Below are 24,634 nucleotides of genomic sequence, written 5' to 3'. Positions count from 1 at the left end.
ATTATCTATCTAGATATAATGTGAGCCAGACCTGGAAGTCCTTTAAATTTTATATTCTTCCTCAGTCCCTGTAGTCAGAATGTGTCTCTCATAAATCCCCTTCTGTGTTCTCCTGTCACTGTCCTAGTTCAGGCCACTCCTGTCTCTCACATGAATTGCTTTAAGTGATTGCAGTCTCTGGCTCATTCTGCCCTCTCTTCTAATTCACTATCCATGTTGCAGCCAGAGTAATCTTTCTTAGGAGTAAATCTATGGAATAGTACTCAGAAGTAAACAGGAACAAATTATTGACACATGCAACCACATGTATGAATCTCAGAAAAATTATGCTGAGTGAAAGAAGTCAGAACATACTCTATAATTTCATTTATATGAAACTATACAAAAGGCAAACTTATCCATAGTGAAGGAGAGCAGATAAGTGGCTGCCTGGAAGGGGGGGAAGGGACTGGCTGCAAAGGGGCAAGAGGGAACTTGCTGAGGTGAAAGAAATGCTCTTGATCTCACCTGTGGCAGTGACTATCCAGGCTAAGCCTCACTGAACTGTATACTCAAAAGGGATATGTTCTAGTATATATAAACTATACCTCTATTGATGTCGTTTAAAAACTAAATCTGACTGTCACATTCTTACTAAAACTTTCTGATCGTTTCAAGTGGCAAACTCATCACTCCACATGATCTTGTATGGACTCCTTCCAGGTTAATCCCTAACCAATTCTTCAAACACACAGGGTGCTCCATGTCCCTTACCTGGCCAACGCCATCCTATTCAAGTTGCTGAATAAGCGTCATGCTGCCCAGGGAGCTTTCACTGACTGCCCATCCCCAGGACTGGAGCACCTCTTCCCCATGTTCCTGCTGTGCCTCTTGCTCACCTCAGCTGCAACATTTCTTGCAGTATCATCATTATTATTTACATGTCTCCAGGCCTTATACTAAGGCACTAAAAGGCTAAGTCTAAGTGCACTCCAGAGGAAGCCTCTTAGGGTCAGGGACTCTGCTGGCTTTATATCTGTATCTCCAGTTTCTAGCATGAAGGTGCTCAGTAAAGCATCAAATGATTAAACGCAGAATTCAACTTGTGCAAACAAAACTGGTCTGTGCTCCTCAGCCCTCAGGCCCCCACTTACTCAGGGCATGTTCAGTGTGGGGATGGGCCAGACTAGTACCTCTCCCGGCCACACCCCTCAGGACCACCTAGTTTTTCTCACAAGAACTCGTTTGGCCCCCCACTGTTTGCATATCATGTTTAAATAAGGACTTCAGCAGCAGAAATGGCAGTGGGTGCCACTAGTTTTACAGATAGCAGAATATTCCTCCATAGCCTCACTCCCACCTCTCCAACCCCCACGAACCATTCCCAGTCCACTCACCAGGCATTCCAGGAGGCGAGCTGGGCGGGCAATGATAATCATCAGCTTTTTCACCAGCTGCATCACAAAAGCCACTTCTGAACTCTCTGAGCGCTCATGAGCCTGTAGAGAAGACAAAGGTTGCTTAAGCAAGCCACTGGCCCAGTGTGGTTGAGCTAAGCAGGACTGGGCTGGGCAGAGCTATACTACAGGGAGAAACAATATGGTGGTATGGAGAGCTCTGCAAAGTGAAGAACCAGTGAAGGCACGTGGGCTGGGAGAGGGAACAGGCTGCTAATTGGAACCACGTGAGCTTTAGAATCCTACGTGAATCCTATGCCACACAGACACACTGCTTTACCTGCTCCTCTACCAACAAGCTTCACTTACCCTCCAGACGCCAGTTTAGCCCTTTGAGTGCCAACCAATATCCTAGGAACTATGCTAAAATTGCCAAGGCATTTTTGCTGATTTTACAGCAGTTTAGGAAAAAAATTATGAATCGCAAGTAAATGAAGTTACATATTCAAAAACTTAAGGAAACCTTTACTACATTTGTTTTCATTTTTGATATATATTGTTTGCTGATTGTATTATAAAATACTAGTAGAAAAAAAATTTGAACAAAACATATAATGTTAAAATAAAATTAATGTTGACTTCGAATACATGAATGAACTACTAGCATCTAATAGTGACACTGCAGGAGGAGCGCTTGGGCTCCCCGGCACTAGGGGTTAAGGGGCAACTCTCAATGGAGCCTTCACTAATGTTCACTTCCCACCCCGGACTGTCAGGAATAGAGAGACTTCCAAGCAGGAGACTGATGGGACCAGATAGGTGTTTTATTTATTTTTTAATCATTATTTGGATATTTTTCCCCACTGATTTTTAGAGTGGAAGGGAGGGAGGTGGGGGAGAAAGAGAATCACCCATGTGAGAAAAACACATTGATTGGCTGCCTCCCGCATGCACCCTGACCGGGCCAGGGATCGAACCTGGAACCCAGGTATGTGTCCTTGACTAGAAATTGAACCTGTGACTCTTTGATGCATGGGCCAACACTCTAGCCACACCAGCCAGGGCCAGATAGGTGTTTTATTATTTTTAAAAAATATATTTTTTTATTGATTTCAGAGAGGAAGGGAGAGGGAGAGAGACAAAAACATCAATGATGAGAGAGATTCACTGATTAGCTGCCTCCTGCACATCCCACACTGGGGATCGAGCCTGCAACCTGGGCATGTGCCCTGACCGGGAATCAAACTGTGACCTCTGGGTTCAAAGGTCGACGCTCAACCACTGAGCCACACGCCAGATAGATATTTTAGAAAGGCCATTCTGCCTAGATTGTGAATGACGCACTAAAGTGGGAAAACTTGAAAGCAGGAAAATGCATTAACAAACTACTGCAGTAATGCAGATGAGAAAGGCATAAATCCAGGCAGTAAAAATGGAAGGAAATGGACAGATTGGGGCCATTTCATCTATCATTTTAGAGGTAGATGACTGAGTAGACTTGAGAGTGGATGAGCAGGAACAAACAGTAACTGAAATTATAATTTTAGAGAAATTTTAGTGAACTCACAAATGAAATACAAAATATAAGAAGATGAGCAGTTTGGTGAGGATAGGTAGAGAATATATTAATTACATTTGGTTTTAGAGAAACAGCAGGCAGGTGAAAAATTAAGTTCTGTTTTGGACTCGCAGAGTTTGCAGTGCCTATAACAGGTACTTTCTTGGATTTTTGCTCAGCCCAGGAGCCTTTCTTTCTTATGGAAACTGTTCTGCCTTCTAAAAGCCACATTTGTATTATGTGGTTTCACCTCCCCCTCCACATCCAATAGCTGGCCTACGTAGATCAGTTTCCTAGAAATTTAAAAATGGATGAAAGACAACTGTTACTATTGGTGTGGCAGAACTATGCAATCTATTTTTGAGTGAAAAGGGTAGGCCACACCTACCAAAGAGTTAATAGAATAGACACACAGAGAAAACCAGAGATGAGAGAGAAGGAATGCTTCCTGGGCGTTCAGAGGTTCTGGTTTGTAGTTCTGTCCCTTCCTAAGGCCTAGCTGCATTTCAGTCTTCAATTCTCCAAGACCCACCCTTTTTATAATTAGTTTCCCTTTCCTGCTTCAAGTCCTGAATTGGCTTTCTGTTACTTGTAACTGAATACTAACCAACCTGGAAAATCAAAGTGGAGGAATCCCATAGTCAGTGGGGACACTGATCTGGAGCTCAGGAGAAGAGGGAGGGAAGCGGTCTCAGGTGGGAGTCCACGGCATGTGGGTGACAACAGAAGACATGGAGTGGGAGAGTGAGAAGAAGAAAGGAGAAGGAGGAGAATGGATGCTCAGGATAGGCAGAAAAGGAACTTGTGAAGCGGCAGCAAGACTGGAGAGAACAGAGTCATGACAACCAGGGGGAAAAGATTAAGGAGAGGTAGTCACGGCGTAAAGTTCTGTAGAGAGACGAAGAAAGATGAGGCCTGAAGGGGTCATAGGGTTTGGCAATGGGCCAATTAGTTCCTTGGTGACTTTTGCCTGAAACAGTTTTAGCGGAATGGTGGGAAGGGCAAGTAGAAGGTAGAAGATTTAGCAGTGAATGGGTTGTAAGGAAGAAAAATGAGGACCATTTGAAAAAAATTGGCTATGAAATGAAAAGAGAGGCCAGGCACTTGGTAAAAATCTTGTTTATTCTTTTAAGAGTTAGCCCAAATGTCAACTCTATGAAGCTTCTTCCAAGTCCCCTGTCCTGCCAATCCCCTCCCCAGCACAAAAAAACAGAAGTAACTGCTTTCTTTTCTATGTTCTTCCAGATGTTTGCTCTTACCACATGGTACTATCATGTTATCTATAATTAGTTGTGTCTCTACAGCAAGCATGTCAAATTCAAAGGCTAACACAGGCCAAATAAACAAGGTTTAAGTTTACGTGGGCCACAAAAAACCAAAAGCTTCAATTTTCATAGAAATGTAGGTTCAATTTGATAGAGACATGCTGAATAAAAAGGGCTGAAATAAATGAGTAATCGTTAACATAAAATAGAACATTTTAATAAAAATATTTTTTCTTGAACATTAATTTACCAGACACTGAATAACTACACAAATTAATAAGCGTAACGCAAATACACCAATTTTTCTTGTTCTTCAAAAGTGAAATATTTCTTGTTGCGCACATCAAACAAGTTAATACAAGACTAATGATGTGGCGATTGGCTGCTAAAATATCCGCTGCTAGTATTCGTGGATAGAAATGTTGCGCCTGCGCATAAGGGAAACGACTGCAACACAATTATAGTACTCAGTCATGAGCGAACATTGTAGTTCGTTATTAGTAACTAGAGACCCAGAGCACTAAAATTTGTGCACTCAGGGGGGTCCGTCAGCCCGGCCTGTGCCCTCTCACAGTCTGGGACCCCTCGGGGGATGTCCACCTGCTGGCTTAGGCCCGCTCCCTGGGGGATGGGCCTAAGCTGGCAGACATCCCTCTGGCAGCCCGGGAGCCCTCGGGGAATGTCCACTTGCCAGCGGGGAGCAGGCCTAAGCTGCAGTCGGACATCCTTAGCTCTGCTGAGGAGGCAGGAGAGGCTCCTGCCACCACCGCTGTGCTGGCAGCCGTCAGCCTGGCTTGTGGCTGAGCAAAGCTCCCTTTGTGGGAGCACACTAACCACCAGGGGGCAGCTCCTGCATTGAGCATCTGCCCCCTGGTGGTCAGTGTGTGTCATAGTGACCAGTCATTCCCAGTCGTTCTGCTGTTAGGGTCAATTTGCATATTACCCTTTTATTATATAGGATTATGTATAACAGGATATTGTAAAAATTAAGTTATGAAAAAATTTTAAAAACTTTTCTTACATACCGTTATATTGGCTGGGCTGCAAAAATATTTGTTGTGGGCCACATGCGGCCCGCAGGCCTCGAGTTTGACATGCTTGCTCTACAGCTATACTGTAGGGTCTTATGAATAGAGAGGCTGTCTTTTTTTCTTCCCTCAAATGCTAAGCCTAGCATAGTGCTTCTTACATAGCAGGTTTTAGTCAATGTTTGTTAACTAAGTGTATGAAAATCTATGACCTTAAGCTCTGGAATATTATAAACTTGGGTTTGTGGTCTAGCTCTGCTACTTAACCCTTTAAAGCTTTAGTTTCCTCATCTGTAGATTTAGAGAATAATAATAGTCCTCTCCTTGCAGTACTGTTGTGAAGATTAAGTTGAATAGCCGAAACCGGTTTGGCTCAGTGGATAGAGCGTCGGCCTGCGGACTGAAAGGTCCCAGGTTCGATTCCGGTCAAGGGCATGTACCTGGGTTGCGGGCACATCCCCAGTGGGAGATGTGCAGGAGGCAGCTGATCGATGTTTCTCTCTCATCGATGTTTCTAACTTTCTATCTCTCTCCCTTCCTCTCTGTGAAAAATCAATAAAATATATTAAAAAAAAACAAAAAAAACCTCTGTATTTAAAAAAAAAAAAAAAAAAAAGATTAAGTTGAATAATGGAGATAATGTAGTGTCCAGCATGGATTAAGTGTTCTATAAATGACAGTAATTTTTATTATTTTAAATCTAAATCTTATCATGTCATTTTTCAATTTAAAACCAGTGATTCCCCATTGCCTTTATGTTAAACTCTAAGCTCCTCACAAGGCTGCTGCCTCGCTACCCCAGGTATAACTCTTCAAATTCTTCCACAACTCTGCCCTGCAGGTACCCTTCACTTTAGTCATGCCAGACTACTTTATCTGCAGTTCCTGGAATGTACTAAGTTTCTTTACACCTCTGAGAGGTTGTTTATAATGAACTCCTACTTAATCATCAAGATTCAACTCTTTCTGAATTCTCCATGTAGCATCACTACAACCTCCTCTGTGCTCAGAACTGACCTTTATTTAGTGTTCACCAATCACACTTACTACCATAAACACAAGTGAGATAATTCCATGGAGCACTCAATGTAGCGGCTGGCACACAGTACATTCAATAAATTATAGCTGTTATTTTTACTGTAAGTACATGTTGATGGGTCTATAACCCCAGTCACCAGCAAATTCCTTCTAGAACCTGCACAAAACTTTTTCTGCATTCTCGGGGTCCAGCACATTAGGGAACAGATGATGCACTAGCTCTAGTTTTAGGGCTCTTCCTACTGCACATAAAACTGATGCCCCGGGTCAATGAGTCTGAGAAAATGCTGGAAGGTTTTGGGCAGGGCTCTGACTGTAGCATGTCAGATCAACCATAGATGTACAAGCAACCTTGGAAGTCACGCTAAGTTGATCCTTTACCTGATGCCTCAAATCCCTGATTCCTATCTACTACTGGAGAACTGTTAGGAAGTTATTCTTGAACATAAACAAATAGCTGCCAATAGTTTTCTAAGGTCATATTTATACAATCTTAAATTTAAGTATTCTTTTGAAATCAGGAAAAAATATTTTTGTAGAAGGAAGTACTTCCTCATCTATTAAATCAGAACCTTTCTCACTATAACTCTCGCTCACTGGGCTAGTACGTCTTTTTTTTAAAAAATATTTTTATTAATTTTAGAGAGGAAGGGAGAAGGAGAGATAGAAACATCAATGATGAGAGAGAATCATAGATCAGCTGCCTCCTGCACGCCCCCTACTGGGGATCGAGCCCGCAACCTAGGCATGTGCCCTTAGCCAGAATCAAACCTGGGACCCTTCAGTCTGTAGGCCGACACTCTATCCACTGAACCAAACCAGCTAGGGCTGGGCAAGTACGTCTTTAGGGGACACAGAATAATGTGCTACCTCTTATATGTGAGAAATCTTCCAATATTTGACAGCAATAATCATGATCATCTTTAGTCATCCTTTCTCTAGATTCAACTGTTTCCTACATTTAAAAAAAAATTCCCTGCTCCTAATTTCTAGACTAATACACTGAAGTCCTGTTTGATCTTTATTCCTGGGTTCTTAGCTCAGTTGGTACTACACCAGATCAAGGTCATGGGTCTAGACTGGGAAATACTCTACTGACATGAAGAGCCCGGAGGACACAGGCACATCTCCTCTCGCTGAAACTGTACGAATGGTGTAATATGGGGCAACTGTGAACTGGGTGGGAAGGCACCTGCCCACCTTATTGAGAGGCGATAGGAAAGCAAACATGGAGCAGTGGTTAAGAACTCAGTGTCTCCTCTGGTCTTGACCACCTCTGGATTACTTTAGGTGCCCCCCGCTGCCCCACCTCCCGACTTCACACTAGAGAAGATCAGGTCTCTAAACACTTAAGTCTCCACTAAAGAACTTCTCACCAGGCAAGTAGAATGTCAGCAAATAGACACACCCACAGTGTGAGCCGTGGGCCTGCTTTCCCTTGGCTAAGGAGAAACAGTCTGAAGGCTCTACTTACACCAGTATTTCTGCTAGAAGAGAGCTGCCTATAGCCATCTGGGCTGCTTTTTGGCTTTGAGTTACAAAATCTCCTAATCAAATACTTATGAATACTACCAATGTTGGAGTCTCGGGCAGAGTAATGGGAATTAGAAAAAGAAAGGACACTGAGATCTTCTGATACCAAAAGGCTTCCTCAGTAATGCAGGGCACCGAGGAGGAACCTAAGTCCATCAGCACGACACTTGGAGGTGGGGCCTGCCACTTGCAAGGAGGTGGCAAGCAGGCTGAGAAGACTGAGATCTAAGGCTTTAACCTTAGCTTGGGACACCTAATCCACTACCACATGGACGATTCACCAGAGTTCCAGCACAAGGACACTCACATCTTGCAGAAGTTTCTCTAAATTCTCTTGAAGTTCGTAGAAGTACTGTGATGTAATGAGGCCACTCCGAGATTTATCCAGGCAGTCTCGGGCCATCTCAATCACTTGGTGATGAATAAAGCTCAAGGCTCCATCTGCCAAGGGCAACACGCTGTCTGGAGTGTTGGAGGAAATGAACTCTGCTAGGCGCTCTTCCATCTGTGCAGTGGCCTGGGAATAAAAATAGGAAAAGTGACACTTCCCTTCTAATTCTAGCTCAGCTGGAGGTAAGCCTGAAGGACCCGATAATAGTCTATGTGATTCTGGTTTCCTGATGTTGTATTTGGGGCACCTGATGACTGGAGACATGAGAACATCACCTTCAAGACAAGTCAAAACATTATGATCAAGTTCTTCTCTCACCTGACTTTGTCCATCTCCCCCCATTCCTTGGTGGGCACGCTCTTTTGTTCTAAGGACACTGCATTGCTTACTGTCCTCCTCCTTTATTTTGCTGTTTCATGCCTCCTTTATTTATACTGTTCCCTGTGTGTAGCTGTTGCACCCTGCCTGGCAAACTGCTATTACTCCTTCTAATCTCATTGCAAGCATCATCTCTCCTCTGGGAAATTTTTTATTCCTTCAGGCAAACTAAGGTTTCCTTTCCTTTGTGCTTCCACAGGACCTCTCAACTATATAAAATTAGTGATTGGACTTTGATGGTTTCTAAACCTTCTTCTGAATTGGGAACTCCTTCAAGTCAGAGAAAGTTTGATTTATCACTTGATCTTAGGACCCAGCTGAGCCAAGCAGATGTTCAGAGAATTTACTGAAGAGTGAGCCTGCTCACAGACAGATTCCTAGCAGAACAGAATGGGATTCTGGCTCAGAAGCCTCTTGGGGACCTTGAACAGTCATGTCAAAATGACAAATACACATCAGTTAACAAGTTTCTGGCTGCCTATCTAGGACTTGGCCTTTGTTCCTTTGCCACCAGATGGTGATTTCTGATTTCCAGTGTGTGTTTAGGGGTGTGTGTGTGTGTAAACACATATATAAGTATATATACACATATATGTATATGTGTGTGTGTGTGTGTGTGTGTGTATATATATATATATGTATTATGTGTGTGGAGAGAAAGTAAAAGAAGTGGGGAGGGAGGGGAGAGAGGAGGGGAGAAAAAATGGGAATGAATTTTAACACATTTTCTCTAACAAAACAGTTCATCTTACATGACTGACTCGGAGACATGCACATGAAACACAAACATGCAACGCTAGAATGACAACACAACACCAAATATATGAGGAGGAGACATGAGAAGCATTTCTAACACTACACACTCCCAAACTTCTTTAGAAAAGACCAAGCATAGCAGAACGATTTCCTACCTGCTCATTTTGCCCCTCTTCTTTGCTTTTATTCTCCAAAGCTAGACAACATAGACTATAGGGCACAGAGCAGCAGAGAAGCAATAGCTAACACTTACTGAGTGCTCAATATGTCCTGGGCACAGATGGGAAAGAATGTTCATTAATTTTCCTAAACTCCCTATGAGTGCTCCCCGTGTACGTCAGGAGGGAAAGCACAGGAGCGTCGCGCCTTTTCCCTAGGCCACCATGTGTGTCCAGGGGGTCGTACCCGAGTCTAGCAAAGGACACTTTCTAGAGGAGCGGGAACCCACACACTGCAGACCAGGGGTCCTCACACGACGGCCCGCGGCCACATGCAAATACCGATATTGTGTTTGTTCCCGTTTTGTTTTTTTACTCCAAAATAAGATATGTGCAGTGTGCATAGGAATTTGTTCATAGTTTTTTTTTAAACTATAGTCCGGCCCTCCAACGGTCTGAGGGACAGTGAACTGGCCCCCTGTTTAAAAAGTTTGAGGACCCTGCTGCAGACCCTAGATACAGACAGACAGGTAGACCCAGGAAGGTCTAAAAAGAGGATGAAGGAGGCTGAGGACACCCGCTCCCCACCGTCATGGCCCAGGAGCCTACGTCAGTGCCCTGGTCTCATCAGAAGAGGGCCCCTCATTAGAAGGCCAGGTCAGAGTATATAGGCATGTGGTGTTCAAAAAGAAATGCAAATGGGAAGCAAGGTCCTAGTTCCACATACAGGGAGGTTTATGGCCAATGCAGAGTTGTGAAGACCATTTCTCAACTATCTCAGGATAATAACCATCTTTCCTCCCTTAGCATTTTCCTACTTGAAAATACAAGTGCAAATCTGAGTAAGCAACTCTGAGATCTCCCACATTCCTGCTCCCTCTGGCCAACTTCCCCCAACCAGCACACCTGTCTGTGCATTCTCTGGTGCCCGGCAATGAGGGGCTGCTCATGAAATCTGCATGAACAAAGGTGTTTCCTAAGCTCATAGTCCTCTGCGCCTTCCTCTTCCCGAGCAGTCTGGTATCCTACTCCCCCTGGTGCCTTTCTGCTCTTCTCGATACCTCTGGAGACAGCACTCCATCCCTCACCATCATCTTTCCATTGGGGATGGCTGTAGGTAGCCATCCTCAGAGGCATCACCAGTCTCCTTTAAAATGGATCCTTACCTTGGGGAATCTTTCTTTGTATACATGATTCATCATTATTATTTCACTGTCAAAGGAAACTGGGGACCGTCCAGGACTAAATAAGAAAGAAACAATTGTGTTACTTTAGTGTCATAGAACTTTTGAGAAAAAAGATGGTCATCCCAGAACCCTGCCCTCCCACTATCCCCAATACTCACACACTCCCACCTTAATGATTGCCGAGTTCCAGGGCCTTCCTTAATCCTGAAGTTGCTAGTACACCTTGTTCAGCTAAAAATGATACCATCTGGAGCTAGACTACCTTCCTGTAAGAAGACTGGCTTTTACAAGACCTCTGCCAGGGCCTGAAAAGCCCTGCAAAGGAGGAGACCAATCCTGAGTCTACTGGTGGCTTTCCTAGGGTGACCTCCCCCAGAACAGGACTCTCTGGGTCTTCTTCACTTTGGCCAGTGAAATCAGGTATACCCAGCATGTTCTAGGAATCAAATAAAATCACACCACCACCAAAACAACCAGAGGAAGACAGCGTATACCTTTATCTTCTTCCAAACAAGCCGCAGCCAATAGGGCTAACAAAGGCTCTGACCTGGGGGATGAATGAGGCCAATCCAGTCGACAGCGAATTACAGGCCTGGGTCACCTAAATCTTCCCCTTCGGCCCATGTGTGGTTACATCCCCTTAAAGGATTTCAAAGGTAGAGGCACACAATTGAATGGATATTTGGGTAGTGCCCAGTTTGGTGCCCCTGGCATGTGATCCAAGCTGCGCTAGGTTTAACATTGTTCCTTTATGCCTTTTTTCCCTGAAGTGGGCCACGGTCTGCCTGCTGTATTGGTGCACATTACCAAGTATTTTAAGCAGTTACTACCACAATATTTTGAATTTAATTTAAAAAGGTCCGCTGCTTGCATCTATGGACGCTTATGGCATACAAATGGTTAAGAGTAACACAGCAGGTCATTTCCCTGAGACGCTACAGTCCTCTCAATCTCAAATGGCCTAAAAGGTACCCTTTACTCTGTGTGGATTGTGGAGAGCACCAAGTTTCTGGTGTTTCTCTGTGTGAGACAAAGAAAGGCACTGGGATCCACACGCCACATTCACTAATTTGTATTTTTGATCTTTTGCACTACAGTCCTAGCCAACCGCATCCATCCCTGAACTTGAACCAGTCTGTGGTCTGGCTCAGCTCACTCACTAATGCTCAAGTGCCACTATTACCTGCTCGGACTCTTCCTGGGAGGCACTGCTCCTCTGGGCCCCACCCTGAACACGTTAGCCGATCTGTTATTTCCCAGAGACCTTGGGAAGCTGAGCTCAGTCATTAAAGTCATGTTTATTTTCACACAATACAATATACAGATGATGTATTATAGAACTGTACACTTAAAACCTACATAATTTCATTAACTGTCACCGCAATAAATTTAATAGAAATTTTTTAAAAGTCATGCTCATTTTAATTTACACATTTTCCTTAACCTGAAATTTTGAGAAGAGCCAATTAATCTAAGGAATTCACAGAGAAGTCAGCTGTTAAGGTTTAGTTTGATGAGCTTAGGTCATCCAGGGAAATGAGATAGAGTCAGAAGAACATTTAACTCTGCTTCTGAAATTGGCTTCATCCCTGAGTCAGCCACAGTGTCTTCAGCACAGTGTTTTCTCAGCTGGCTTAGCTCATAAACCATGATCTCTGGGATCTACATCCAGGTTACCATCAGAATGGACATCACTCTCCTTTTACTGAATGGACTCTAAAGTATATTTCTACTGCTACCTTTAAAGGGAGTAAAAGGTGGACCACTTGGAAGCATCATCAGGTACCTCCTGGGGTGGTGAACTGAGCTGTAGCCAAAGCCAAAAAAGCTTGAGCTTCACTTCACGTTGGTCTGTGGATGTGCTAAACCAGGGGTTGACAGACTATGGTCCAAAGACCAATTCTGGCCCACTGCCTGTTTTGTAAACGAAGTTTACATAATGTCCGAGGATATGTTCATACGACGAAAGCAGATTTAAATAGCTGCCATACAGAGTGTATGGCCTGCAAAGCCTAAATGATTTACTCTCTTGCCCTTCATAGAATAAGGTTGCTGGCTCCTTATGCTGGGCAAACTAGCTGAGCTCCACAGGTTCTGGGACTCAGTGAGTAGAGCACCCCTCACCTGAGGCTGCGAGAACGGGGCCGCATGGCTGGGGACTGCCTTCCCTCCTCATCTGGCACACTCTCTGTGCTGAAATGCTTCGTCAAAAAGTGAAGCTCATCGGCTGTAGGCTGGAAAGGCAACTGGTGCAGCTTTTCCTGCGAGGAGCATGATGACTAGAGGGGAAGATTAAGAAATTGCATTAAAGACATGTCCAAGGGCAGTCCAGGAACGAAGAAGAACTGAAAAAGGTCAGGACTTCCCAGTCAATGTAAACCCAAAGTCAATCCAAAGTAAGCCTTCTTTCCATTGCTCCCTTCAGCCTCCACTGTTCATGATCCCAATCATCTCAACCCCTTCAGGCTCTCAGTCCTGAGAAAGCTAAGACATTAGGGTGCTTCCCAAGCCTTGCAGATTTGAACCTAGATGATCATGTGACATGCACTGTAACTACCTAGAGGGCCTCTTTAGGTGGAAAAGGCAGATTATTCTGTCCTGGCCAGTGTGGCTTGTTGATTGCACCAAAAGGCTGCTGGTTGGACATAAATTGATGTTTCTCTCTCTGTCTCTCTGTCTCTCCCTTCTTCTCTCTCTAAAAATCAATTTTAAAAATATCTTAGGTAGACGGGAAGAGATTAACCAAAGAACTTATTACATATATGCCTCACCAGTGGACAAAGACAATAGTGTGGTGAAGGCATGGGGTGGGGCAGGGGCTGGGAGGAGAGGGGCTAATGGGGAGAAATTGGGGGACATCTGTAATACTGTCAACAATAAAAAATAAAATTAGAAAAGCAGAAAGAAACTTTTTTTTAAAAAGCAGATTATTCTGCATGGAATCTTTGCCCTCAATAAAGCTTTTGGCTAGTTGGAATGGCAAGTAAAATAATAAATCATGTCTTTCTGGCTTAGGAAATTTGTATGTCCAGGCTAAAAATGATATCATATCCCCTTAAGTCTTCTTCCCACAACCTTGGGGGAGCCCTTGGAATGGTTCAGCAATGTTATCCAGAGGACAACTGGCTTTGCTGAGGCTGTGAAGGCTGTGCCCAGACTCTAGGGCAGTGATGGTGAACCTTTTGAGCTCGGCATGTCAGCATTTTGAAAAAACCTAACTTAACTCTGGTGCCGTGTCACATATAGAAATTTTTTGATATTTGCAACCATAGTAAAACAAAGACTTATATTTTTGATATTTATTTTATATATTTAAATGCCACTTAACAAAGAAAAATCAACCAAAAAAATGAGTTCGCGTGTCACCTCTGACACACATGTCATAGGTTCACCATCACTGCTCTAGGGATACCAGTAGGCAAAAAAAAATCCATCAGGGGAGAAAATGACTTTTAGGTCTAGGTTACTTTTAGATTTCTAAAAGATTAGACTTAACCTGAAAACAAGTAAGAATTCTAAACACTGGCCCTGGTCAGTGTGGCTGGAGCATTGTCCTGTACACCAAAAGGTGGCAGGTTTGATTCCCATCAGGGCGCATTTGGGAGGCAACCAGCCAATCAATGTTTCTCTCTCCTCTCTCTCTCCCTCCCTCCCTCCCTTTCTCTAAAAAAAATAAAAATAAAAAAGAATTCTAAACATTGCCCAATGACTGAGACTGCGAACAAGAGCCCACTGTCAATGACAATAGACCACTGAGAGAGGGAGCTGCTACCCTAAGCATTCTACAGATGGAGCCCTTCTCTGATTCCACCAGGAATAACTGATGCCCAGAGAGCATGCTGGCTAATTCTTTCCAAATGTATTTTTATTTTTAAGTGGATCTGGCTATGGCTATAAAGGGCCAGTGGCCTGCTGCCCCACTCAACCTCATCCCTGAGCAGCTTCTTTGTGTTTGGCTTTGGAGGAAAAGTTGAGAACTGCTTTGCAACGCTGTAGGGACAGACAGCCATAACCAGTAGGGAAGTATTACCTAAGGGTGAAGGAGGTACGGCCACAAATTTGGCTACTTACTGAGACAGTAGAACTAGGAGTGTTGGTTCCATAGCCTGAAGAAGGTAAAGAGGCCAAAGACCAGCGCCGTCCATCAGTCCTATGTAAGAAAATACTATTAGGCAGTTTCTACGGGACCCTACGCTGAGCCTAGGACTTGACTGTCTTTCCATCAGCATTGTCTTCGGCAGTTGGTCCACTTCCCTTGTCTCAAAACAGCACTGCTTAGTCCAGATGTGCTTTCATGTCTCTCTCTTAAGTGGGCCTATTGTGTGTTTTCCGCTGCAAAGACGGACATCTCTACTAAAAAGAGTTAATGTCTTTGATTAATCTGATAACAGATGAGAACATCTGTAATGCAATACTGTCATTTTGGAATAAAAATCCTTAAACTCTCAACTTACTCACTTTTAGAGAAGCAATGACAGGACACCAGCTAAAGGCATCATCACAAGGAGAGAAATGCCACTGAAATGCGGTTATTTTCTCTTTGAAGGTTCCATGTGAAGGCCTCTTTGGTCTTCCCCAGGCCACTGGGTTGACAACCAGAAAGAAGTGGACTACTAGCTGGGTCTCAGTATGAATCAATCAATGGCTAAGTGTCAAAGGCTACCTAGGATCAGTGGGACTCACAAAACCAGTCTTTGAGAATGTTTGCCAAAGAGTGACAGTAACTTATGAATCAGGAGTGAGGTGGCATAGCCTTGGCTATACATGTGGTTTTGGGGGCAGGCTTCCTGCTGCTCTGGGGAGGATGCACCCGTACGCTCTCATCATAGAGAACCAGTTATGTGTTTTGCTGTTAAAAAAAAAAAAAAAGAAAAGAAAAGAAAGAAATGTCAAGCAGGTATCTGGCCTACAGCTTCTATAACAAGAAAAAATGATTCTTTCCTGGACTGTGGATGTGCTATAACACAAGTGTTCTTTCTTATGGAGCTTGGAGTGTACAGTCTGCTCTGGTTGAAGTGGAAGAAAAACTTCTTTGCTGCTATCCACAGAACGTTAGGACGTTAGCAATGGAGGGCCGTTAGAAGTTAAGTTCAATAACCTCAATCTTCAAAGAAAACACTAAGACCCAGATATCTGGGTAATTTGTTCCAGGCCTCACAGTTAAGGGAGAGGTGGGGAGGGAGAGGAAGAAAAAAGGAATCAACATTGCTAGGGCTTCTTTTGCAGCCCTCCTCCCCATCCCCACCAATACCTAGCAGCCTTTTCTATCATGTTCTTTAAGGGAACAGCCCAGGGGTCCATGCCACATGCACATGACTCAAACTTCATGCCACCCAGACAGCAAGCCCTGCTGGAACCTAGTCTCTGAGGCAGGAGGATGCTCAAATATGATGTTCTTTCTGACCTCTTTGTTGGGTCCTGGAAGCTCTCCATAAGAAAGCAAGTCAATTCCAGGAAAACTGAGCTCAGCAAAGATGGGACTAGTCTAACTTAGGGAGGGATTTCCCAAACCCTTGTCAAATATACTTTTTCACAGGTGACTTTTCCTCCTTTAGTTAGAAATAGAAACCAATGGCATGGCAACCATTTTTCTATAAACTGAAGGGACCACCAGAGTCAGAAAGAAATGTCACTAAAGGATGTCTTCATTTCCTCTGCCTGGTCATTTCACTGAATGACTGAGGAAAGTTGTGGGAATGAGGGTGACTTGTCTCCAGGCTCAGAAGTTTTAAACTATTTAGTAATTTCTGACTCCAAGCATATGACCTCTGAGCCTTGGTTCCAGCAGGTAGAAGGGGTTCTCTTAGGGCCCCCTCTGCTAGTTATGGAAGGCCAAATATTTCTACCCAGAGAAGACTCATCACACCAGTTCTCACCAAGCACAAAACCATTTTGTCTGGCCATGCAAAGCAGTTTCCCAGCCCCTTGCCCCATCACGTCCGCTATTACCTGTCTGCTCTGTGGCCATGACTGTAGTGAAAAGACATACATTATAGTGAGAATCAAAGGAAACCAGAAAGACTGATCTGTTAGGTTCCTGGCATTTGGTTGAACTTGGCAAAGGCCAAACTTCTTTTTAGAAACTTGTGTAGTTTGAAGTAAAACTGTAGGACTGACAGGTCTATCCTTACCATGTCATTACTAGTAAATCTGTTTTTGTGTATGTGATATTCCAAACTAATGTGATCCTATAAAACTCAAGCCTGACCTCAGTACTTTGGGAAACATAATTCGTAAGTACTTTGTTTGGCAGGGTTGAAATCCTCCTTTCCACTCCCGCCAATACTATGTTCTATAAGGGGATAGCCCAGGGTTCCATGTTCCATGCATATGACTCAAACTTCATGCCACCCAGCACAGACCTGTTTAAATCTCAGTGTATTGTAATACCATCACTCAAAGCCCAGGGAATGAAACTGATACAGGGCACCAATGGAACATGCTATCTACCTGCCTGGAATGGTCTACACACCTGCGTCATCATTCCCACATGGCTGGCTCTTTCTTACCCTTCAGGTCTTAGCTTAAAAGTCAATCCTCCAGAGAGGCATTACATGGCCACCCCATTTAGATTCTCCAGCCCCATTCCTTCCTATACTTTCATGCAGCATCATATTCTTTAACTTCATGGTACTTGTCACAATCTTTAACTATGTATTTGTCAGCTTGTTTGTTATTTACCACTCACTCAATCAATAAGCACTGAGTGAGTGCTCATTATATACCAGGAGACACAGTTTTCAACATATTAAGGTATCACCATTAAAGGTACTTTGATTCTGACTGAGGGGAAATAGAAACAATCAAATAAGAAAATATCAGGTATTAGAAAGTATTAGCTTGAAAATGGATGATTTGGTGGAGAATGACTGACGATTGGAGCTCCTTCATATTTTATGGTTAGGAAAGGCCTCTGCTGACATTTAAGATGAAAAATGAAAGACAAAAATGAGTTAATTAGGTGAAGATCTGAGGAAACAGCATTCCTTATGAAGGGAAGAACAACTACACAGACTCTACAAAGTCTACTAAGTTTCAAGAAAGTAGGGATTATGTCTATTTTGCTACCACTATATAACTAAGTACCTAACATAGTACCTGGGCATACTAGGTGCTCAGTAAATATTTACTGAATCAATGGGAAATGACTCAATGCCACGTATAGAGATCAGTCACAGGCCTTGTTGTCCCAGCTCATACCTAATCTGAGGCTACAGTTCACACACAGTCAAGGCAGGAAGGTTGGGATAAGTAAGACTTTTCATCTGGGCTGGAAAAGCAAATGCACCAATACAACATATTCCTATACTGTTTAGTGTTCCTACCTGGATCCTTGGTTAACTAATTAGAAGTGACACAGGGTAGGAGAGATGAGTCCTTGAGAAAAACTCAGATATTATTTGTTCAGAATAAGGCAACAGGGTCAGAAGGGACACCCTTATCAGCCATCATACTTCTCCCAACCTTCTATGTCCTTTCAGCTATACAGAAACCTAAAGAGGGAGGGAATGGATTGCTTTTGGGTTGTCATTTGAATACTGAGTTAATACTATTTCAAGTAATCTGCTCTTTTTTTATTATCTCTTTAAAAAGTAGTCTAAGTATAAAATTTTGAGTCAAGCTGTATATTATCATTCTCTATTCATTAAATCTATTTAGCACACATGGCTATTTTTCCAAATCTGGAGCCATGATTTTCTGGAGGTCTTAATGCCAGAGACTGATTCTAACCAAGAATATTTTTAAAATAAAAAATAAAATCAAAGAACATGAATCTTGCCAAGAAATAATTTTAGAAAATGTTCTGGCCCAGCCAGTGTGGCTCAGTGGTTGAGTGTCCACCTATACCCAGGTTTCGGGCTCAATCCCCAGTAGGGGATGCGCAGGAGGCAGCCAATCAGTGATTCTCATCACTGATATTCTCTCTCTCTCTCTCTCTCTCTCTCTCTCTCTCTCTCTCTCTCTTCCTTCCTCTCTGAAATCAATCAATATATATATATTTTTTTTAAAAAAGAAAATGTTCTGAAAAGTAAATTATTTATACATGGAGCCTTGGTATGTGGTGGGGGCGAACTCATTCAGTCAGCTTTGTATTTCTCCAGAGGCCAGGTGGTACTCTGGCAATTGGCTGAGCTGTCAGGATTGCTATCATGTCCCAGAGATAAATTTATATCACTTTCAGAGACTTAAAATGTGAGGAGGAATATAAGGATGGCTCTGCAATGCACCAAATCTTTCTAAATTAATGTGAAGACCTGGTAGTCATCCCCAAGGAAAAAGAGACTGGAACTGGCTGAGTTATAGGAGTAAAAATATACATCTGGGTCCTCCTGGAAAAACAGCCCATTTTCTTTCTCATTGGTCATGGTAGGAATAGCTCTCAATTGAGAGTATAATGTTTTGGAATACAACTTCAGGAAATCAGGGGCTTGTGCTTAGAATTATAAAAATAAATTCATCCCTAATATCTACTTGCCAATTCAAACATTCAAATGCAAATACCTAGAGCATATAGAAAACAAAACATGAACCTGGGTGAGAAAAGCAAGGAAATAATTTTGGTGGTTGGTAGCCAAAGGTAACACACTTGGAAGGAAGAAGCTGACGTTAACCGACATTCGTGCAAGTTCCACACATGCTAAACACACAGGAGGTTTTCTATCAACTTACCTACGGGCAGGAACAAAGGAAAAGTGAGCAGGTGCATTTGGAGAGAAATTCCGGGGACTGTCTAAAGGACTGTTACCTGTAGATGGGGAAGGAAAAGAAATAATCTGTGAAGTTTACTTCTGAGGAGGGCTGAGAAAACCTTTAAGGAAGATATCTTCTCCTCACGTTGGCAATTAGCACATATGGTTATTTTTTCAGGCCCACCATCAGTTTAATGATTCTCTCTTTGTAAAAGTGTGGCAGCCCAGGTTTCTCTCTTGTTCCCAAGTTGCCTTTAAACATCTGTCTCCCAGACATTCATTCAAGATCCAGCAGCAACTTGTCAATTTCCTGCCCTCCTAGAAACACCTCAGGTTCCAATATGCCTAGGTGAATTAACTCAACTTTCCAAAGGCTTGAAGAATTCATTCAATACAGATGGAATGGCCAAATGCTCAAACATTTCTCAAAGAGCAACAGACTCTTGGTCCCAAAGTCTCTTGCACTTATATCCCTGCATACTGCATCTAAGAGGCTAACCCAGAAATAAGTGTGCTTAAGAGATGTGTGTGCTTAAGAACAGAAGTTCTCAGGTAGTGTTCTTTAAAATAGTCCATACAGCCCTAACCGGTTTGGCTCAGAGGATAGAGCGTCGGCCTGAAAGGTCCCAGGTTCGATTCCGGGCAAGGGCATGTATGTTGGTTGCGGGCACATCCCCAGTAGGAGGTGTGCAGGAGGCAGCTGATCAATGTTTCTCTCTCATCGATATTTCTAACTCTCTATCCCTCTCCTTTCCTCTCTGTGAAAAATCAATAAAATACATTTTAAAAAAATAAAATAGTCCATACACAAGGCCCCCAAGTCTATAAAACATGTCCAACCTCCTCATGGTGTAGGAATTAGACCAGCCATGGGCAAACTATGGCCCGCGGGCCGGATCCGGCCCGTTTGAAATCAATAAAACTAAAAAAAAAATAAAAGACCGTACCATTTTATGTAATGATGTTTACTTTGAATTTATATTAGTTCACACAAACACTCCATCCATGCTTTTGTTCCGGCCCTCCGGTCCAGTTTAAGAACCCATTGTGGCCCTCGAGTCAAAAAGTTTGCCCACCCCTGAATTAGCCCCATCTCTTTATTAGTTTTCACATGTCCCCTGTCACTTGCTAACTTACAGCTCAGGAGCTTTGAACAAAACTGTGTGCTTATCTTTGCCTTAGTGACAACAGTTCTCGAACTTAAGCCTGACATACTCCTCAGGTCTAACTTCCAGCTGGGGGCTGGTTATTAGGAGTCCCTAGCTGGCAGAAGCCATCAATGTGTTTCTATCTAAAAGGCCATGTCAAAGTAAGCATCATACTCCATGATGTGCTGGCCACTCAGCCAAACCCTGTCCGCCTTCTCACTGCTATGTTCACCTCTGTGAACCAACATCGGCTATGAGACGCTGCAGCTCCCCGAGGGCCTGGTCGTCCAGCGTGCCTTGGCTTTTTCTGCAACAGTTTGTTTCCTGCATAGCGTATGGATGTTCCCAGGTGCCACAAAGCTGCCCAATTGTTTCCCATTATCTCCATCCAACAGGGTCTGATACTGATCCAGGAAAAGCCAGCCTCTCAAACAATGCCCAACAATCCTATGCAGCAACTCTGTATCAATTATGTAAAGGTGCTCTTTTAGGGAGAACTAATTTGGAAGAGGCACTTTCAGCTTTCACACATCCCCTTGACTGGGATCCTCAGAGCAAAACCTTTGAAGCAGATCTGCTCTCAACCTAGTACCAATTCTGGTTTTCCATGCTATGAATATAGGCCTTTGTCCTATGATCTAGTCCCATGTCCTGGCTAGCACAAGCCACCATGGTGCAAGAGAAGTGATTTAGAGTAGTTGTTTTGTTAGCCAAGACTTAATAAGGATAAGGGCTCCTCAAAATTATCAAGGCCTTTAAAAAAATCTCTACTCTTTTAACCATTTGTATGCCATAAGCATCCATAGACGCAAGCGGCAGAACTTTTTTATTTAAATTCAAAATATCATGGCAGTTAACTGGTTAAATAGAGTCATCTCAAGGATTAACTCATATGCTCAGTTTGATTCTTAACATGTAAAGCTAGATGCCTTTTGTTGGTTCCCAAAACTACCCAGCCAGTGCCTCCAGGAAATCCTGGACATGACTTTCCTACAATGACTGGCTTTCCAAGGACGAGGTGTGGTATTGGTTAGAGGGTAGAATATAAAGAGTCTTCCAGGTGCTCAAATAAAGCTGGTATTCATAGAACATACATATGTAACGTATAATTAACACTAACAAAAAAATAGCTGCAAAAAAAAATACACAGAACATCAATAAGCTGTGAGACAACTTTAAGCAGCCCAATAATCCTTTAAAAGGAAGAGTGGGAAATACAGAAAACATACTTGAAGAAATAAGGGCTGACAATTTTCTAAATTTAACAGATAAACAAACTATAAACCCACATATCCAAGATTATCCAAGAATCCTAAGCATAAGAAAGAGGAAAAAGATGATGCCGAAGCACATTATAGTCACCCGGCTGGTGTGGCTCAGTGGTTAAGTGTCGAACTATGAATCAGAAACTCATGGTTTGATTCCCAGTCAGGGCACATGCCTGGGTTGCAGACTCTATCCCCAGTCAGGGCATGTGTGGGAGGCAACCAATGTATCTCTTTCTCACACTGACATTTCTCTCTCTCTCCCTCTTCTCTCTCTAAAAAAAAAAAATTAATTAAAATTTAAGAAAAAAAAGTGACTAAATGCTCCAAAGAATCATATATATGCTGTCTACAAGAGATCCACCTCTGAACGAAAGATACACCCAGACTAAAAATAAAGGGCTAGAAAAAGATCTCATGCAAGTAGAAATTTTTAAAAAACTGGGGTAGCAATACTTATATCTGACTAAATATTATTTAAAACAAAGGCTATCATAAGAGACAAAGAAGAACACTGCACAATGATAAAGGAAGAAATCCAAGAGGATATACCAGGTGTACCACTTACTAATGCAGATTTTTTCAATAGCTGTAGTTACACATATGTTGATATATATGCGATATGATATGTATGCTATTTTGTTGTATTGACAGCAAGCTTCAAAACTTCATGTCAAATTTGCTGAAGGTGTTAACATCATAGATATTTTTACACTTAAAAATGTTGAATGTCGTGCCAAAAAAAGAGCATTTGCAGGAAGTTTTAATTCATTACTTTATTTTGAAGAAAAGTGCTGCTGAAAGTTATCATAGCCCTGGCTTGTTTGGCTCAGTGGATGGAGCGCTGGCCTGAGGACTGAAGGGTCCCGGGTTCGATTCTGGTCGGGGGTGCGTGCCCAGGTTGTGGGTTTGATCCCCAGTGGGGAACGTGTCGGAGGCAGCCGGTCAATGATTCTCTCTCATCGTTGATGTTTCTGTCTCTCTGTCCCTCTCATCCTCTCTGAAATCAATGGAAGTATATTTTTAAAAAAAAGAAAGTTATCATATACTTTGGGAAGCTTATGGTGAACATGCTCCATCTCAAGATACTTGTGAATGCTGGTTTAAACTCTTTAAAAGTGATGATTTCGATGTGAAAGACAAAGAACATCCAGGTCAACTGAAAAAGTTTGAAGACCAACAATTAAAAGCATTATTGGATGAAGATGTGTGTCAAACTCAAAAACAACTTGCAGAAAGATTAAACATTGCTCAGCAAACAATTTCCGATTATTTACAAGCAATGGGAAAGATTTTAAAGGAAGGAAAATGGGTGCCACATCAAATGAACGAAAGGCAAATGAAAAACCGAAAAGTCATCAGTAAAATGTTGCTTCAAAAGCACAAAAGTCTTTTTTGCATCAAATTGTGACTGGCAATGAAAAGTGGATTTATTTTGAGAATCCCAAATGCACAAAATCATGGGTTGATCCAGGTCAACCATCAACATTGACTGCAGGCCAAATCGCTTTGGAAAGAAGACAATGCATTTGGTGGGATCAGGAAGGTATGGTGTATTATGAGCTTCTAAAACCAGGTGAAACCATTAATATTGATAGCTACCGACAACAAATAATCAATTTGAATCATGCCTTCATCGTGAAATGACCAGAATGTGCCAGAAGACATGGCAAAGTAATTGTGCTTTATGATAATGCACCATCATACACTTCAAAACCAGTTAAAGACACGTTAAAACAGTGGTTCTCAACCTTCCTAATGCCGCGACCCTTTAATACAGTTCCTCCTGTTGTGGTGACCCCCCAACCATAAAATTATTTTCGTTGCTACTTCATAACTGTAATTTTGCTACTGTTATGAATCGTAATGTAAATATCTGATATGCAGGATGTATTTTCATTGTTACAAATTGAACATAATTAAAGCATAGTGATTAATCACAAAAACAATATGTAATTATATATGTGTTTTCCGATGGTCTTAGGCGACCCCTGTGAAAGGGTCATTCGACCCCCAAAGGGGTCGCGACCCACAGGTTGAGAACCGCTGCGTTAAAAGATCTTGCCTGGGAAGTATTAACCCACCCACTGTATTCACCAGACCTTGCTCCTTCAGATTACCACTTGTTCCAATAGATGGCACACGCACTTTCTGCGCAGCACTTCAAAACGTACAAAGTGGAGAATTGGGTCTCTGAATGGTTTGCCTCAAAACAAGAAAAGTTCTATTGGGATGGTATCCAAAAATTACCTAAAGATGGGGGAAATGTGTACCTAGCAATGGACATTACTTTGAATAAAGCACTTATTTATGATGTTTCTCTTGAAATTATCATGTTTTCTTTGATTACAAAATTCACATTATTAACTGGTACACCTAGTAACCTTTTCAAACATTTATGCACCCAACATAGGAATACCTTGATATATAAAGCAAATCTTGATGGACATAAAGGGAGAGATCAACAGTAAAATAGTCACAGTGGGGGATTTTAACACCCCATTGACATCAATGGATAGATCTAGACAGGAAATCAACAAGAAAACCACCACCTGAAATGACACACTAGATCAGAGGGATTTAATTGATATCTTCAGAGCATTTCACACCAAAGCAGCAGAATATATATTCAAGTGCACATGGAACATTTTCTAGGGTAGACCACGTTAAGACACAAAACAAGTCTCAATAAATTTAAGATGATTGAAATCGTATCAAGCAGTTGAGCAGTTTCTTTCAAAACTAAACATACTCTTAACCATATGATCCAGCAATCAAGTTCCTTGGTAAATACCCAAAGTGTATTGAAAACTTAAGTCCACACAAAAATCTGCACAGATGTTTACATCAGCTTTCTTCATAA

General features: G+C 42.5%; 1 protein-coding gene across 1 annotated transcript in view; it reads right to left on the bottom strand.

Moving 5' to 3' along the window:
* MAST2 (microtubule associated serine/threonine kinase 2) overlaps nt 1-24,634 on the bottom strand; it is an 89,049-nt gene that overhangs the window by 14,195 nt on the left and 50,220 nt on the right. The window contains exons 4-9 of the mRNA XM_081085857.1: nt 19,339-19,414; nt 14,740-14,818; nt 12,793-12,947; nt 10,648-10,723; nt 8,106-8,315; nt 1,377-1,478 (exon numbers count right to left, since the gene is read on the bottom strand). Coding sequence (XP_080941983.1) covers nt 1,377-1,478; nt 8,106-8,315; nt 10,648-10,723; nt 12,793-12,947; nt 14,740-14,818; nt 19,339-19,414 — 698 coding nt within the window. The remainder of the gene's footprint in view (nt 1-1,376; nt 1,479-8,105; nt 8,316-10,647; nt 10,724-12,792; nt 12,948-14,739; nt 14,819-19,338; nt 19,415-24,634) is intronic.

The sequence above is a fragment of the Myotis nattereri genome, assembly GCF_964212035.1.
Source record: "Myotis nattereri genome assembly, chromosome: 3".
NCBI classification, from domain to species: Eukaryota; Metazoa; Chordata; class Mammalia; order Chiroptera; family Vespertilionidae; genus Myotis; species Myotis nattereri.
The sequence above is the reverse complement of the archived record's forward strand: the minus strand, read 5'-3'. Positions and strand labels throughout refer to the sequence as shown.